Source organism: Protopterus annectens, chromosome 2.part2 (assembly GCF_019279795.1).
Source record: "Protopterus annectens isolate FY-2018-M chromosome 2.part2, PAN1.0, whole genome shotgun sequence".
NCBI classification, from domain to species: domain Eukaryota; kingdom Metazoa; phylum Chordata; order Ceratodontiformes; family Protopteridae; genus Protopterus; species Protopterus annectens.
The window spans coordinates 397,739,736-397,758,668 of NC_056730.1; the positions used below are offsets into that span (position 1 = coordinate 397,739,736).

An 18,933-nucleotide genomic window follows, 5' to 3' on the forward strand; every position below is an offset into this window, starting at 1 on the left:
GGGAAAGGAAGGGGAGACATTGAATACCATCATGGAAATATCGACTACAGAAAACCATAAAGCAATTAAGACAAGAAGTGTCATTGTTAAAATATTAGAGAAGAGAGAACAGATAAACAAAAAATACTTAGAAAGATAGACATGATAAAAGCAATGTGCAGTATTAGAACAGATCAGGATCTATCAAGCACTATCACAAAAAACAAAAAGTCTCAGTACAGGCAGAAAATCTTAGTGGATACACAGATAAATATAAAGGAAAAGGACAAAATAAGCAATGTATTGATGACCCAAAAAAGTTTTATAGAGAATTGGGAAACAAAGTAAAAGGAACTGAAAGACCACAAAAAAAAAAGAAGAAATAAATACATTTTGGAGAGAGACGCTAAATGGATAGAAGTAGTAAAAGAAAGAATACATTTAAAGGTAAAGGATATGAAATGGGATGAAGTAACAGCCAGAAAAATGTTTAGAAAAACCTCCAATTGGAAAACCCCAGGCATAGATGCAGTACCTAACTTCTGGTTAAATGTATTACCATCTTTGCACGAAGATTTAGCCATAAGTAAGAACTACTTATATGTGCATTTAAAGTGTTTTTTTTTTTTTTATTGTATCTGCTTTATTTTCTGAAAAAAAACAAAAAATATATATATACTAGTCTTCCCGCCTTTCTAAGCTAGTATAGTCCAGTTTTCAGGTTAGTGCTGAATTCAGGGCTGTGTCATAAGTTCCTGTGTTTGCCCATACCTTACTTGGAGAGTAGGAAGTTTCTCTGTTGTGAGAGAGGGGAGCTTTGAGCAGCCTATCTGTCCCTGGAGGAGTTGTTTCAGCCCAGAAATTAGTAGTTATTGGCCATTTTGAGCTAATTTCTATCTCTTTCATTTATCTGCTATAAAACCCACATTTGCGTGGTTTTGCATGCTGGGCAGTGCCAGTTAGCTAGGGTATTAACTATTCCCTGGGTCCACAAAATCTACTCTTAAATCTTTCCCTTGGAACTAGACAAACTTTCAACTTAAGCACTCAAACCATTCACTTCTGAGCCCAGCACTTGCTCAAAACTCATAGCTAGCACTAATAAACCTTAGCACTAGACCCCCCCCCCTAGACTGTAGAGAAGGGCAAGGCTCTTTATTCGTCCTTACCAGCCAATCTGTAAAACAGTTCACTGTACCTATCCAGGCATGTCCAAAGGGCAGTTTCAGGTGTACTCTCTGGTCCAACTGATGAATCTGGGCATTTTGAGGCAATGTTACAACTGCCTCATGTACACAGAGAACCCTCTCCTCCTACCACCAAACACTAATACATGCGAGAGATGAAATTATACAGCCAAACTGGAGGCTAAGCTCTCTCAACCCAAGACTGGACCAGTCAAGAGGAGAAGGGGATTACTTGCATCACACCACCAGTCTCACATAGACCTATGAAACCAGCACTGGCAAAAAACACACAAATACATGAAAACATACTCTGAGGCTCTAAATAAATATCTGCAAAAGCAACAGAGACCTCCAAAGCTGAGACCCAAGCAACTTCCACACCCTCAACACAAACCATGAAACACACACTTTACAAAACCAGTGCACCACGCAATCACAGCCCTTAAGGCAAAATAACACACCTAACACACTAGTAATAGGTGACTCTATAGTCAGGCACACTGACGTCCCACTCACTAGGCTGAACAACGAGAAGGTTACTGTTAGCTGCATGTTGGGTGCCAGGATCCGCCACACAATACAAGCTCTCAGGTCACTCCAGAACAAATACAAATACAACTCTGTCATTGTTCATGTTGTTGTGAATGACCTGAGCATACCTCCCTGGACTACATGAAAAGAGACATGGAAGAGCTCTCTGATCACGTAGCCCAGGCTGGTATGACCCTGAACTTGAGTAGCATCCTGCCCTCACCAAGAATAATACCACGGTATAAAGAAAACAATATCAATTTCAACAATTGGCTAAGCTTCTGGTGTCATTCAAAGGGGATCCAGTCTCTGTCAGCATGGGATGACATGCTCGACAAGCCACTCTACATCACTAGAGATGGCTTGCACCTGTCACCCTTAGGCTTTCGAATACTGGCCAAGGCTCTTGCCACTCCCATAGTGCCTTTTTTAGGCAAGACTCAAAAGACAAACCCACCACCATAAATAAATAAAAAAGTAAAAAAAACTGAGGGTAATGCTACTCGGTGCCAGAAGTCTAAATCTCAAAATGCATGCACTCAAGGCACTCCTCAGTATGGAGAAAATCGATATATGTGCAGTAACAGAAACCTGGTTTAAGGCTCCAGAGAGCAGCCCAGCACTACCAAGCTACAACTCATACCATACATTTCGGCCACAAAACCCGGACTGAAATACAAAAGGCGGGGGCATATCCATATTTATCAATGATACCCACAACTCCAGGTTAGTGGCACACCATGATGCTTCAGAGATCATCCACGTGCAACTAACAATGGGCAAAACTGCAATTCAAACCATAGCTTGCTACAGACCACCCACCATATCCCAGGACCCCCATTCCACATTTCTGGAAATGCTGGGCAACAAAAGTCCTACCAAACACCCTGATATTGGATGATTTCAATTACCCAAACATTAACTGGGAGAACTACTCGGGTACTAACTCCGTTGCCCAACATTTCCTAGAATTTATACACTCAAACGCCCTGGATCAACTGGTCAACACCCCCACCAGAGGTGACAACATATTGGACCTGGTCATCACCAACATGGGCGACTAGTGTTCCACACCAGAGGTCAACCCCTCGCTGGTTAGATCTGACCATAAACTAATCACTCTGGATATCCACATTCCGCCCCCACCCCCAGTCAAAGAAACCACCGTGAATAACTTTTCAAAAGCAAACTTCACGTTACTTAAGACAGAGGTGGAAAGTTTCAAAACCCCCATGCTAAGGAAAACGCTGGCCAAGCTGCAAAATCCTTTATTAATGCACTCTACGGGCACCTAAAAGATTGCATGGATCGTGCTATCCCAAGCAAAACCAAGACTCACTCCTCCAAAAAAAGGAAACCAGCCTGGTGGACCCCTGCCATAAACAAGCTATGCAATAGAAGGAGAAAATTAGTACAGAAAGAGTAAAATCCCAAGAAGGGAAGACATCCATGATCACTCAGCAAGAAGCTATGATCCCTCATAAAATCATCCAAGGCTAGCTTCGAAAGAAAAATTGCCAAGGACTCCAAAATAACCACAAGGCGTTCTTTAGCTATGTCAAGAATCTAAGTGGCAATTCTCAGATCTGCTCGGAGTTGGTGCAGAATGGCACAAAATACACTGAACCGACTGACATCGCCAACATCTTGGCAGACAGGTTCAGTGCAAACTTCACCCCCAAAAGGCCCCATAACCATACCAGAAGAATGTAGTGCCCCTGAAATCAGACACTCCGGTTAAAACAGCCCTCTCCAAAGCCAAAAACACAGCATCAATGGGACCTGACAGCGTCTCAGGCTGTGTCCTATACAAGCTCAAAGATGAACTAACCCTTCACCTAAACACACAGTGCCCATAGAGTGGCGCACAGCAACGGTTATTCCGCTCTACAAAAGGTGGAGCCACAACAGACCCTGGGAACTATCGCCCTATAAGCCTGACTAGCTTGGTCTGCAAGGCCATGAAGCACATTGTGGATCTCATTAACAGAGACATTGGGAACCTCCAAACACTGGACCCTACCCAGTTCAGCTTTGTTAAGGGCAGATCATGTCTCCTAAACCTGGTGGACTTCTTTGAGACAGTTACCAAGGCTATAGACGAGGGGACGGTGGTCCACACAGTCTACCTAGACCTCGCAAAGACCTTCGACTCCATTCCCCATTCTAGTATTACAGACAAGCTCACCAGCCTGAACATAAACCCCTACGTCACGAGATGGGTTGCCAACTGGCTCATGGACAGAACCCACATGGTAAGAGTTGCGAAAGCTAAGTCTGACTCTAAACCAGTTACAAGTGGCGTTCCCCAGGGCTCAATCCTAGGACCCTTCCTGTTCGGCATATACTTCTCAGAGGTACAAGCAAGCACAGGAGGTCTATGGTTGACAAAGTTCGCAGACAACTGCAAACTAGGGGCTATAATTGACTCTCCGGCTGACACAGACATCCTCCAAAAGAGTCTCACTGAGACAGATACCTGGTATCAAAACCATGGCCTCAAGCTACATTCCAAAAAGTGCATAGTCATCCCCTCTGGAAAAGACAAAATACTCACAAACCACCAAATTAGGTAGTAGCCCCCTAAATATGGAAGAAGTAATAAGGGATCTGGGGACCCAAGTAGATAGTAATCTCTCCTTTGATAATCACATTGCCAAAGTGGTTCGAAAATCCTTATGTGGCCCACCTAATCAGAAAAGGGTTTGCATCCAGCTCAAAAGAGGTCATTGTGCCCCTCTACGCATCACTGATCAGACCCATCATAAAGTACAACGCCCCATTTGCGATGTACCTTACAAGGCACCTGCAACAGCTGGAAAGACCACAGAAGTACCTCACCAAGAGGATTACTGGCCTCAAAGAGATGCCCTATGCAGCGCGACTGAAGAAACTCCAGCTGTACTCGGTTGCATACCGCCTACTCAGAGGTGATCTATGCCTGACATACAAGGCCATGTTCAACCCAGAATTGATGACATGCTCCACCCAAAGAAAACCATATCTCCTCGAACCACACGTTCCAGAGATCCAAACCTCACCACAACAATAAATAGGAAGTGCTGGAGGAATAGTTTCCTGTCCCAGAGACTTCCCATGCTCTGGAACAAGATTCCAATTTACATTAGGCAGAGCTGCTCGCTAACACTCTTCAAAAGAAACCTTGACAAGTGGATGGGAAACAGAAAGTTTACCCCGGGGATCACTTCAATGGCTCTGCTGGACAGAGGCACAGACAACTAATCTAAGGGGGCATCGAAAGCCAACACATTCCGGCTAGGCTTATAAATGCCTTCGGGCAGATAGCCTAGTACCTACCTATGAACCTAAACGTCAGACAGTTAATTTTTCACTACCTCTCAGGGCAAACTGAAAGGTCAGTATTCTCTCACTTCTGAAATGCTCAGACTCTTAAAACACTTGCCCTCTTTTACTCTTCATGCAACTTGTTTTCCTTTCAAGATTTACTAAAAATGAGAGCTAGTTCTATTATTAGACTTTCTCAATGGTTACAAAATACCTCACAGCTGTCCAGATTTTCACAGTGTGTCCAGAATTTTGCCTCATATTTTTGGGCTAGTCCTCAAAATCTGTGGTATTCTGGAAAATCACCGAGGACTGATGTCACTACATAACGAAGTACATTTGAGTTTCATACGTCATAACCTTTGGAAAATGCATTCAAACACAAATCCTGTTATTCTAGCAACCTTCTAACTTTATAAGAGCGATATTTACAGTCTGTAGTTATTTTGGGGCCTTTGTCTAGATTTCTTACACTAAGAGGTTGAGGTGTATGGGTTAGAAGAATCCAAATGTGACTCTACAGAGATTCCATTATATGGTCCATTTTTATTACTGGTTCTTTTGGAACCCTCTCTTGGAGCAACTCTCCTATCCTGGTTATGCCAACTGACATGATACAGTCCCCTATTTTCTTTTTAAAAAGAAACATACATTTGCATTCAGCACCCTTGACTGGAAGCAAGGGACTGAGAACTCTCTCCACCCCATTTTACTCTGAACACTCACTGCACCACCCTTTGCCCATCCATGCATTTATAAAAGATAACTTCCTTCTAAATGTTCTGATGTTTGTCAGATTCTACATTTGCTACTGTGACTTCTGGCTTTCTGCCACTCTCTCTTCTGCTGCCCCTGCATTGTTCAACACTGTCTGAAGGACACAATTCTCCCTAACCTTTAATATAACCTATTTTTGATAATCACGGCTGCGATCTCATTTCTGATTTAAAGGAGTGTCCCAAAAAAAAAAAAAAAAAAGCACCTGGTATCTATGGTGGCACTATTAAACCATCCCAGTTATATACATAACACCTTCTTATCAGATCAATACAATTTTTTGAGAAACACTACCATTCTAACAAAGTACATCCTGTTAAGACCAGAAACCTCAAATTTTATCTGACCCAATTGTATGATTAAGCTGAATGAAACAAACTGGAAGGACATCAATTGTCCCAAATGGTTATCCCACTTCCACACTTAAGTCTCACTTCTCACTGTGCCTTTAAGGAAGCCAGGTGCAAGCTTTCATATGGGTTTCAGCGTGAACTCTCATAAGGCATCCTATTCAAGGTGCCAGGAATGAGCTATCATGATCCAATTAAATATGGACATGCAAACCACCTTCAGTATCTGAAGTGTGCAACTCTCTTATCCTTTTCCTTGCGGTCAGAGAAAAAAATACAACATGCAAACTATGTTGCCACGGTCAGCCAGCAGTGTATCTTAAAGGGTGGGAGGTTGACATAACGGTTAAGGTGTTAACCTTGCAGACACAAGGAGCAGTGTTTGACTCTCACATGGGGTAACTGGCTAGGCTTAAAATGGCCTACAAGGACAGTCAGCCTAATACTAACCTATGTATGCTTTCCTCGCCAATAATTTCTTTTACACTATTATTTTCAATCTTCACTTACACAAAGAACTGCTTTGCTCCCTGAATAGACCTGTAAACTATGACAAACTGACATGCCATGGATGTTCCATCTATATCAGGTTTCTGCAACTTCTAAAATACCAATACAATGTCATAAAAGACACCACTTCAAGCAGTTTTACACCTAAACTGTGGGAAATGAAACTCATGCATTAGATTTTTCTATAACATTATCTTTTATGCTACACATCTGTAGTGATGCCTTTTCACCTGTATTTCACACTGTTCTTCTTAACAGAGATCTATGCAGCAGGTATGCCACAGAAAACAACTTTTGACTCACTGAAGGTTATATGTCTGTGTCTAGAATATGAACTATCTTTTATATCAAATACTGTTTGTTTAATATTAAAACACTGCATGTGGTCTCTAAACCCAATATAATTATATGCAAATAACGATACGTCTTAACCAGGAGCAATGTTCGTGAAAAAACAAGGCCAAGTTTCATCTTGTAGTATTAAGTACGATTCCTTCAGTCTCCATTTACCGACTGTCCAACTCCTAACAAGTTTCTTAATTACATACTGATCCCAGATCGCCCGGAAACAGGAATTTCTGATAAGTTAGTTCACCTAGCAAATCTGAAAGGGACAGCCTCAGCCTTGTGGTACAGGGAAATAAAGCCCTGACTATGACTAAAACAACCCAATTATGACCAGTAGCTCTAGCAGTGATTGTGGAGCTTTTCTCCCCAGGCTTCCACTGAAAATGGGCACTTTCTGGCCCAGTCAGACTTTCCTGGTAACCAAATGTCAAACAAATAAATATATAAACAAACGTCAAATAAATAAAATAAAAGAGTGAGGAAATATATGGGCAGAGAAGTTGTATTTAATAAGATCTTAGCTTGTTTGTACTTTGTTCTGGGGGCGGAGGTCTCAGTCACCAAAAAATTAATTCCTGTAATATTTTACCTATTAAATACTAAAAAAGTTGTAATTTTCCTAGATTATTTTTATGCTAACCACCAAATACAGAACAGCACCAAGTGTCAAGGGTTCAGTGAACAGGTTGGTATGAAGAAGCAATTGCCATACAGATGAAGCAATGCCTGAACAGAGGTGGGTCTACCAAGGAATACAAAGTTTTTATCCACCTTACAACACTGCCAAATAATTTCTTAAACAAGCACAAAGCGTAGACCGTTACGTACACTTTTTAAAATTATTAATTTACTTTGCTAAAGATATGTGCCAAAATTGAAATACAAAAGTCATGGCACAGTTATCATGGACTATGGTATCTTATATTTAGTTAAATTGTTTCTTCTGCCAGAAAACCCGGCTGGGTAAAAACAGTTTTGCTTAAGCCTGTCATTTCGGGAGTTGGGCTGGAAATAGCATACACCGGTTTGAAAATAACCATGTTGTTACAGCTATAGCTGTGCATACAAACAATTTTCTAGGTACTCTTGAAATCCAGTCCACAACCCCACCTGAAATCACTACCGCGGCGCGAAACCAACCAAATTCGGCAATCAGGACACAAGCAGGTTAATATTCACAGTTCAAACAGCTCCAATAATGATCAGGGGTTAGATGTAAAAAAATAAATAAAATACCGCACGTTGCAGCATTTTTAATTGCTGTCATTTCCCTTTTTATTTAAGCTCATTGCCTATAATGTGCTACCGCTTTACACACATTTGAATGCGATTTTGTTCCTGTAAACATTACAAGAAAACGTTATACAACAGTCTACCAAAATACTCAGTAACTACCCGGGAAGAATAGAAAAAGAACGGCCACAACCGTGACGCTCATTTATTTCACGATACAACTTTTGTTTCTTCGTGGTACATCTTTGCTGTCACCTGTTATTCTCAACCCAAACATTCATGGTACAATTTTTGACAGCGCAGAGCAGCCAGGGAGTACTAATCGCTGCCATCTGCAAACAGGAAGAACTCTAGATTTGCAAGTTTAGCTTATCTTTTTGTAAAGGTGATTTAACACTACACGCTTTGTGCGTGCTCTTGAACGTTGGTAACTTCTTAAAATACTTTCTATCAGATGCAGCTCGGTAAAAAGGGTGTCCGACCACATAAGGCACACTTTAGGACTGCATGACACATTGTTTACAAATCTCTCTTTTGCCACAACGTGCTACAGCACTTACCGCTTGGAAACGACTCCATCCTTTCAAAAGTTTCCAGTACAGTTGCTACTCCTGCTTTAATTTTAGTGGGCTGCAGTGTCAGCCCGAAGTCTGATATTGTAAGTAAAGCTCACAAAACGGATCACTGCAGACCCAAACTATTATATTAACACGCAACAACACTTTTGCGGAAGCAAACTGTTTCACATCCCACTCCCAACTGGTTGTAGTCGTTAAAAAATAGTCTTCTGTAGAATAATGTTGCAGTTACATATCTAAACTATCAGCAACAGTTAAGTTTCTTTTCCCCGACTTTCGAAATGACTTCAGTCAACCATTTTGTGACAAGTCTTCGCTTCTTCCTCTTTTTCCCATACACTACAAAAGACGCCTTGTTCAAGACCAAAGTAATCAACTACCTATACGCCAAAATGTAAGATACTGTTCGCATTTGAGTGTATTATTCTTATCGGTGAATTTCAAACGATTTGATGTTAGCAGTTTTTAAGCTGTTTCAGACTGTACGTAACATGTGCACCAAGCTTTAATGTTCTTCTTTCCCCTCTAAAAGAACTCCATGTTGTTAGTTTGTAAAACTTGTCTACCAAACGTGTAAAGACTGAAAATAACATTCAGTTGCTCATAATAGAATCGTTTAATTAATTAATAATACATCACATTGGATTCCTTTATTTTTTTTGCTCTCTCATTTGTACCTTTTTATATAGTATGCAAAGTGGAAGCCCTAATACCGCTAAACATGAGCTTATATATAGATAGTTACATTTATTGATCGGCGCAGGGGTGCATCGAGTTGCGTTGTTACCTCACAGTAAGAGATTTTCCGGTTTGATTCTTGGCTAGGGTGACTTCTGTATGGAGTCTGCATGTTCTCCCTGCGTTCGTTACAAAGACACGCGTCTGGAGCGTTTCTCCCCGGGTCTCCGCAGAAAATTTTCAAGTCGTACTTTTTTGGTAAACAAATGTTAAACAAATATCAATCCAACTGTGTGTATTTAGGAAATGTAGATAAACAAACATAAACCTATCTATACTGAAATATATATTTCTTTCTCGCTCTCTCTCTCTCTCTATATATATAAAGAGAAATATATATCAATAGCTCTCTATATATAGATGTATTTATTTACATTTGTTGACCGTTAGTGTCTGACTGGACGTAGGTCCATTTTCAGCGGAGGCCCGGGGAGAAAAGCTCCACAGTTAAAATAAACAGGCATTAGTTACATTGGATTACATCATAGCGATTAACAATTTGATTAACATAATTAATTACAAGCATATTTACAGATGAAGTACATAGTACATCAGTCGACAACTGGAATCTTTATCTGCGAAGTACATAACAGACATTAACAAATGTTACAATAAGAAGGTCCTGCTGCATAATAAGTACTAGGCTTATGAGCATCTGAGCTTGCTATAATCAAGGTAGTTAGTGGGGTGGAAAGAAAGGCAGTGGTTGGATGGGGTGGGTGATATTTGAGTGGGAGTTGCAAAGACATAGCCAGCATGTTTTTAAGTGCGCTTTTAGTAAAGTTTTGAAGTGGGTGCATGATGGTACTGAGGTAATTGTGGGTGGGAGGGAGTTCCATAATTTGGCTACGGCGCAAGAGAATAGTGCTTTACCAGCAGAGTTATTGGCTTTAGTGATCTGCATGTGATTTTTGTTGCTGGATCTTAGTGGTCTGGTGGTGTGATAGGGTTGGAGTAGATTCTGGAGGGGTGGGACATTTAGTGGATGGTTTACTAGTTTGTGGGCGAGTGACAGTTGATGCCATTGAAGGAGGTGAGGGAGTTCAAGCCAGTCCAGTTCAACAAGTGAGAGACAGTGGTGACTACGGTAGGATGCCCCTGTGGCGAATTTGGCAATTTTGTTGTAGCAGGTGTCTAGCTTGTTTAGATCGCATTGCCTTAGGTTGGTATATATTAGAGAGGCATAAAGTAGGGTGGAGATAAGGTGGGAATTTGCTATTGAAATGTTTGCTGCTTTGGTGAGAAGTGTTTATTTCTGTATAACGCTCCTAGTTTTTTGTGGACTTTTTTTATGGTCATGGATGTGTGAATGCCAAATTTTAGTTTATTGTCTATTTCCACTCCTAGCAATTTGGTATGTTCAGTTGGACATATAGTGGTGTTGTCTTTTGCTGTGATGTTAAAGTGAGAGTTGTTTTGAGTATGTTTGGTGGGTTGGAAGTTGAGTAGTTTACTTTTGTTTGGGTTGAGTATTAATTGGGCATCGGATAACTAAGTTTCAACTGAGGAAAAGGCTTCCTGTGTGACTTTTTGCAGTTTGGGTAGGGACTGGGCTGAGCAGATGATGGTTGAGTCATCTGCATATTGTATGAGTGTGCCATGTTTGGTGGCAGAGGCTAGATTATTGGTGAAAACAGAGAAGAGTAGGGGTCCAAGGATGGATCCTTGGGGAACCCCTATGGAGACAGGTAGTTGGGGAGATATGTCATTCTGCCATACAACGGATTGTTGGTGGTCAGACAGGTAACTCTGAAACCAATTGGTGACTGATTGAGAGAAGGATAGGTTATTGAGGACAGAGATGAGTTGTTTGTGTGGGACCATGTCAAATTCTTTAGATAGGTCTAGGAAAGTAGCAGAGGAGAGATAGCCATTGTTTTTATGCTGAAGGATAGTGTTAGTAAAGGAGAGTAAGACAGTGGTGGTGTTATGGTTTGGTCGGAAACCATGCTGAGTATTGGAAAGGAGGTTGTTAGTAAGGAGGTAGTCTGAGACTTGAGAGTGTATGCATCTCTCTGGTATTTTAGTGAAGAGAGAATAGCTATGGGGTTGTAATTGATTAGTTCTGTGGAGGGGCCTCCTTTGTGGAGGGGAATTATATGTGATACTTTCCACAGTGTGGGAACGTAACTTTCTGACAAAGATCGGTTAATCAAGATGGATACTGGGTAGGTCAGAGCATCAGCTGCGATTTGTAGGTATTCACTTGGGAGGTTTTCTGCTGCTAATTTGGTGGGCTTAAGTTTAGTTAAGAGTTTTTTTATGTTGGAGGTAGGTACAGGAGGAAAAGAGAAGGCAGTGGGGAGATTACTAGTTGAAGGTGTGGGTTGGAGGGGAGGGGGGTTGTGTTGTTTAGCTAGTGATGGTATGGTTTGTGTGAAGTGTGTGTTGAACGAGGTAGCAATATTTTCGGAGGAGTGAGGGATGTTAGGAGGAGGGGTACTGACTTTACCTGGGTGGAGGATGGAGTTTATGGAGGACCAGAATTGTTTGGGGCTGTGTTGGGAGGAGTCTAGGGCAGACTGGTAGTATTGGAATTTGCCCTGTTTTATTAGCTTTTTGACTGTATTGCATAGTTCTAGGAATTTCTGTCTAGTTGAGGGGGTTTTGGTTTTGCGCCAGTGCTCCCAGGCTTTATCCCTGTTTTTCATTTCTGACTTAGTGGTTTTCTGTAGCCATGGGGAGGGTTGTGCTTTGGTTCTGGAAAGTCTTATGGGGGCATGGTAATTAAGGATGCTCAGGAAGGTAGTATTAAAAAAATTCAACTGTGTCATCAAGATTGAAGTACTTTAGAGGATGCCAATTACATTCTTTGAGGGATGAGATGAATGTGAGTGGGTTAAAGTTTGGCTTTTTACGTATTTGATGGTAGATGACTTAGAGGATACTTTAGAGGATGCCAGTTGCATTCTTTGAGGGATGAGATGAATGTGAGTGGGTTAAAGTTTAGTTTTTATGTATTTGACTGTAGATGACAGGTTTAGCTTGGTATAGATATTTTTTGAGTAGGAATGTTGGGGAGTGATCACTGAGGCTATCTGATAAGCAGCCTGTTATATATGACTGGGGGCTCTTACTGACTAGTATCCAATTCAGGGTAGTGTGCTTGCTGGAGTTTTTATTTATCCTGGTTGGCAACTGGACTAGTTGGGTGAAGCCATGAAGGTTTACATGATGGGTTGGAAGGTTGCCAGAACAGGATTGCCAGTCAATATTGAAATAACCTAAAATTATAGTTTCTTGGGGGAGATGTTGGGTAGACCAGCTGAGGAGGTTTTCCAGTGGATGGATGTTTTGGCCAGGTGGGAAGTAGCATCCAGTTATGTTGATGGTTTTGTTTTGGTTTATTTTGAGGTTGGTATATATTATTTCTTCATTGCCTATTTGTGGAGCTGATGATTTTAAGATCTGGATGTTTAGATGCTGTTTAAATATTATAGCTACACCACCTCCTCTATCTATGTAGATATAGATCTATATTTATATAGAGCTATAGATAAGTTACGATATATATCTATATTTTTATCTCCCTTCCTCCACTTATTTTTAAACCCCCCAACATTCTCTCTCTTCCACAGAATGCTACTCATCTTCACCTCTACTACTCTTCTTCTTCTACTCTCACACTTGTCTTATCATATTACACTCTCTCCCTCATCAAATCTTCTCATACCCTATCCAATCCTCCTTCAAACTTAGAAAATTACCCCACCTTAGAAGTAACCCTCCTCTATTTAACTACATTAATCCACTCATTCTCAAGATCAAAGTAGTCCTACACCCATCTCACCCCTTAAAGAACAGAGCCAAATGCCCAATCTTATGCTTTAAAATTCCTTCTCCAGCACTCATCTTCCCAAGGTTATTCCTATCAAGAGATATCCACCTTAACCCCCAGACCCCTCACTAGTACCACTCTTGACACTCTCCCCCTCCAATTTGTTAATACTGTACTCTCTATGCAGCATCCTTAATAAACTCAGCAAATTCCCCTCATGGATTGCCCAACGTTCCCCTGACATAACTCTAAAGGAAACATGGCTTAAACCCCACAACTCTGACAATAAAATTATTCCCCCTGGATACAACATCTCCTGCCTAGACAGGCTACCTAAAAAAAGTGGAGGTATAGCCATACTCTATACTGACTGACTTAACATATCTCCTATCAACATCTCCCTCCCCAACTTTCAACCAGCAGAACTCTAATAGTCAACTGCAAACTTAACCGCAAAAAAACAAGCAATTGCTACCATCTATACTCCCCTGGCAATAATATTCCTATACTTGAACAAATCCTCTACAGGTAAACTCACTCCATACCTTATGAAACTATAATAATGGGAGATGTCAACATTGATTGACACCCTCACAGCCACCTCCCATAACTCCACTATAAATTTGCATGGCTTCACTCAACTTATCACAACCCCAACGCACCTAAATAAGCCAAGCAATTCTGGCAAAATCTTGGACTGGATCCTAGTCTTCAATCCTAAGCTTTACCACAACCCCAAAACACTACCAGATTCTTTAACAGACCACTCCCCTATTTGCATTCAGAGACATGCCCTATAATACAGCAAACCACACAAATACAAAGAAACAATATACCCTGTCCAACTTTGACCCATTGGAGTTTAATGATACATTCTCCTCCATAAATCGGTCTTCCCTTCTCCACTTTCCCCTCGACGAAGCTGTACAAAAATTCAACACTACATTCTTAGATGTTCGCAACTCTCTGGCTCCCCCTAGAAAAATCTGAATAAAATCTCACCCTGCACAGTGGCTATCAAAGTCTACTCACTCTCTATTGCAAGCTCGAGACAAAGCTTGGAGAAACTGGTTAAAATTCAAATCCCAGACTAACCTCCTACAATAAAAACAACTCCGGAACCCTCCCCAAAAAGCATGTTGCCAATGATAAGAAAAATGTCTAACAAAAATCCCAAACAAACCACTACAGGAATCCTTCAAAGATTTTGGAACATCATAAATAAAATTCTCTTTCCAGGCAGCCATAGCTCTCCTAACCTTCTTCCCAACAACTCCCTTCTGGAAGCTCTCCTAACCTTCTTCCCAACAACTCCCTTCTGGAAACTGCCACCACGTTTAACTCCTACTTTATTGGCTCCATCTCCAAATTAACCTTAAATAGTAGCACCACTAACACCCCCATCCCCCTCCTTCCTCAGCTTCTACATCTACCTTCATACTCAAACCTGTCTCCACTATCTATATAAAAATTCTTCTGAGTAAATGTAAACCATGCTCTCCCTCAGCAGATAATCTACCACCCTACCTCCTAAAGCTCACCTCTAGCTCTTTAGCTTACCCAGTTTCTATCCTAATTAGCCATGCTATCCAAGAATCATCTGTCCCCACTATCTGGAAGCAATTGTATATCATTCCTATCCACAAGGGAGGACACTCCACTGACCTCACAAATTACTGCCCCATAGCCATACTATCCCCCCTCTCTAAGTTAATAGAAAAATGCATTCATAAGCAGTTCCTGGACTATCTGCTGCAGGAAAACCTACTCACACCCACCCAACACGTTGTCCGCCCTAACCATAGCACTACAACCACCCTAATTGCTTTCACCCAAACTATCACAGAAGCCAGAGACAATAAGAACCTAGTCTCCTGTCTATTCCTATATCTCTCCAAAGCCTTTGACACTGTCTCCTACCCTAAGCTCCTAACCAAACTGTCTGACCTCAATATTTCTAACCCTTCCCTCTCATGGTTCTCCAGCTATCCCACAAACAGGCAGCAGACTGTCAAATGGCTCTCCTCTTATAGCCCCTTTCTCCCTGTCATTACTGGAGTACCTCAAGGATCCATTCTCAGACCACTACTATTTAACATTTTATCTGTCTTAACACATCCTGCACTCAGTCCACACATACAATACACTGATGACTCTATCATCTCCACCTCTGACAATCTCCCTGACCTCTACTCACTCACCCAAAACTCCTTTCTCTCTGTCAAAAATTGGCTTACTTACAACCAACTCAACTTAATCTGAAAAAAAACTTCTGTTTTTCCCAAAGTCCCTTTCTCATCATAAATCATCATTTACCACCTCATCACTTAACAACACTGTCATAAACATTGACACACACACACACACACACACACACACACACACACACACACACACACACACACACTAAACTACTGGGTGTGATCACTGACAATCGACTTAAATTTGATCTGCACATATTAAACTGTATTAAAAAGACTCTTCAAAAGCTAGGACTCCTTTATAGAAATATAAAATACATCAAAACCACAAAAGAATAAAATAAACTATAAAACAAAGTAGGAACCAATCCAAGATTCACTGAATACTGTTTATTAAGCACTTTCGTCTCCAAGTGGAAACTTCATCAGAATGAATTAAAAGCCAGGCAACCCAGCTTATATAACTAAAATACATAATTAATTAATTAATTAATTAATGGCATCATATCATTCTTTAAAGCAATGCCACACACATAGATAATGTCTACTAAGGTAATACAAGACGTAGAACATAAAACTGCTACAATCTCTAGTATAAAACATATGACATGAATATATAACATGAATAAATAACATAAATAATGTTTGAGCAAGGTATATGTATACATGTGCAAAATTTTAATAGAATGAAAGTTAAGTGTTCCCTTCCTATATAAAACCCTCAGGTTTTGACCTTAAAACAGGGCTTATGGAAATGGTACTATTTAATCCAGGTAATTCTGTGGCATTAGTTCTAATTGGCTATCTAAGTTCACTCACTTCTAAAAAAAAAAATCATCGAGGGGCCCTCCTCTATCTCCTAATACTACCTGTTCTAAAACAATACATTTAAAATCATGACCAACATTGTTCAAAATGTGCATGGCTAAGGCATTTTTAGCATTGCGTTTACTGATGTCATAATAATGTTGGCAGCTTCTACTTCTGACGGCATTAATGGTCTTCCCAATATAAAACCCTGAACATTGTGAGCACAAAGCAAGATACACTAACTACTGCCCTACTGTTACAGGAACATTTCTTTTTAAGCACATATTTGCCATAATTGGGAATTTCTGCCTCTTCCCATTCAATTATGTATCTTCACTGCAGACAGTAGCCACACTTTGTCATTCGTCCCTCCTGTTCATTGTCCTGTTTTGCCCTCTCTAACATTTTTTATGGTGGTGTCCTTTTTATATACAATTCTTGGGCTATTTCCTACCTTCTCAATAAAATCATGACTAGTGCCAAACAAATTCCACTTGTGTTGTAATATTTCCCTAACTTCATTAAACTGGTTGTTATAGCAGAAAATAGCAGATTTTGTAAATTTAGTGTTAACCCTACTTAGGCTGTTATCATGTAGGTTCCTTGTGTCACCTAACAATGGGGAAAATAAAATACCTCACAAACAACTCTGGACTTTCTCTTGGCTATGCGTATCTTCTTCCCAGCCTTCTGTATGCCTCACCTATCCTGGCTAACTTAAAATCATCTCTAAAGACCAAGCTTGAACTCACTTACAACAAAATTGCCAGATTTGCTGCAAATCAACCTTACAGCTCTTATCTCTGTCATTTCCTCATTATCACTTACTCCCCTCAACTGTCCATTATGGACTCCATCCTCAACAAACCCACATCTTGCCTCGCTATCTCCTCACTCAGATCCCTGTATACCCCCATCCGCTCTTTTCGAAGCTCTGATCAATTTCTACAAGCAATCCATAAGCCAAAAAGAGCAATAGGACAAAACTTACATAGCTATTCAGTTGTCCTAGCATGGAATAAACTCCCACTGAGCATTAGAAATCTTTCCCACACACAAAGCTTCAAAAATGCACTAACTGAAACCCTACTAAAATCACAGATCTGTATATGCCAAAGCCCTAATTAACTCATTTACTGTGCTTATTCTTCACTTATCCTCACTCTCTTGTCCTTGCACCAACTTCTTCCTTCTATAATTCCTGTCTTAACTCAACTTATTCCTCTGCTTGCTTACCTGCACTTCCTCTTACTGTTTCTCATTCTGTAATGTCTTTCGTCTAACCAGCTTTAACTGCTACTAGCTTCCTCTCCTCTTTCTACTGTTGTAACAGTTATGTTTACACCACAATCTACATGTTATGTGACGTGTACTTAATCCAAGTGTGTCAATCTTGTATTTAAAAAACTTATGTATGTTAAAAATGTCTTGTAACTACTGCTATCCTCTGCCTTTAATTTGGAATCTTGCTCAGTTGGACATACCCGGTTAGCATATGTCAAAATAAAATAATAAATAATATATACATATATATATATATATATATATATATATATATATATATATATATATATATATATATTGTCTTACACAGTGATGTCCAGCAACCCCATTCACCAAATGAGAAACATTTTTTTCTATACTAACATACTAGCCCGGGAGGATATGGTGTACTGCTTTGTATGGACCAAGTGACCATTTGCACTTGGCAGTTATTTTTTTAAACTACCCGCACAATCAAAATAGTAGACTAAGCGAATGATTAGGAACTCCAGCTGACCTGATTACTGGGAATGTATGTTTTATTTCCTTTGTCACTATGTTCAATACAGCTGTGTGTGCTCCTTCAGTGTTCTTGGCTTTGTTTGGTCCCTACTTCTTAACAGTCCCTGATTTTACCTAAGATGTTTGCCTTGTCCGTTGTAAAACTTTTTATTTTCTGGTAAATCGCTGATTATTCCATTAAGTCAGTATTTCCAGGCATTATATTTTCATGCCTACTATTCTTTATAAAATGTATAATCTTGAGCCCATTATTTTTGGCTTTGTTCAGAATTCTTGAGCTAAGAAATTAATAGCTTTGGTACTTATATGGGACTAGTAAAAGTAACAAATTGTTATGACGTTTTCAAGATTGGGACAGTTTTTGTAAAACATTCTTAGCCCGTGCTTCTAGCTTCAAAGACAAATTAGCAGCTTATTTTAAATTTATTGGAAAAAATCAAATGTAATATAATTTCATGTAACAATATTTAAAATAAAAGAACATATTTATAGACAGAAGTGCATAGGCAGAGCAACAATGTATGTTTATGTTTTTCAGACTATGTATGTTTGTTATGCTGAAGGCATCTGATAGCTATGCCTGCATTTTAAGCTGAATGTTTTGGAATAATTGTAGTTTGTCAACTTCTAATGGAATTCTGAGTTTATTTTGAGCCTACCTATAAACACAGATATGTTAAACTGCTTTCATATTTTCTTCTGAAATTTCCAAGACAAAACACTGGAATATCTAACCTTATATAGGAAATTGCATAAGTTGGTAGGCCATTTTATGAGTGGTTGTTTATTGATTCACAATCATTCATATTTTTGCATACTGTG

General features: G+C 40.0%; 1 protein-coding gene across 1 annotated transcript in view; it reads right to left on the bottom strand.

Annotated features, from left to right (window-relative positions):
- Positions 1-9,267, bottom strand: part of LOC122795645 (leucyl and cystinyl aminopeptidase) — a 1,650,338-nt gene extending 1,641,071 nt beyond the window's left edge. Inside the window, exon 1 of the mRNA XM_044063917.1 lies at positions 8,782-9,267. Within this exon, the coding sequence (XP_043919852.1) occupies positions 8,782-8,800 (19 nt within the window). The 5' untranslated portion in view covers positions 8,801-9,267. The remainder of the gene's footprint in view (positions 1-8,781) is intronic.
- Between the last annotated feature and the right edge of the window lie 9,666 nt (positions 9,268-18,933).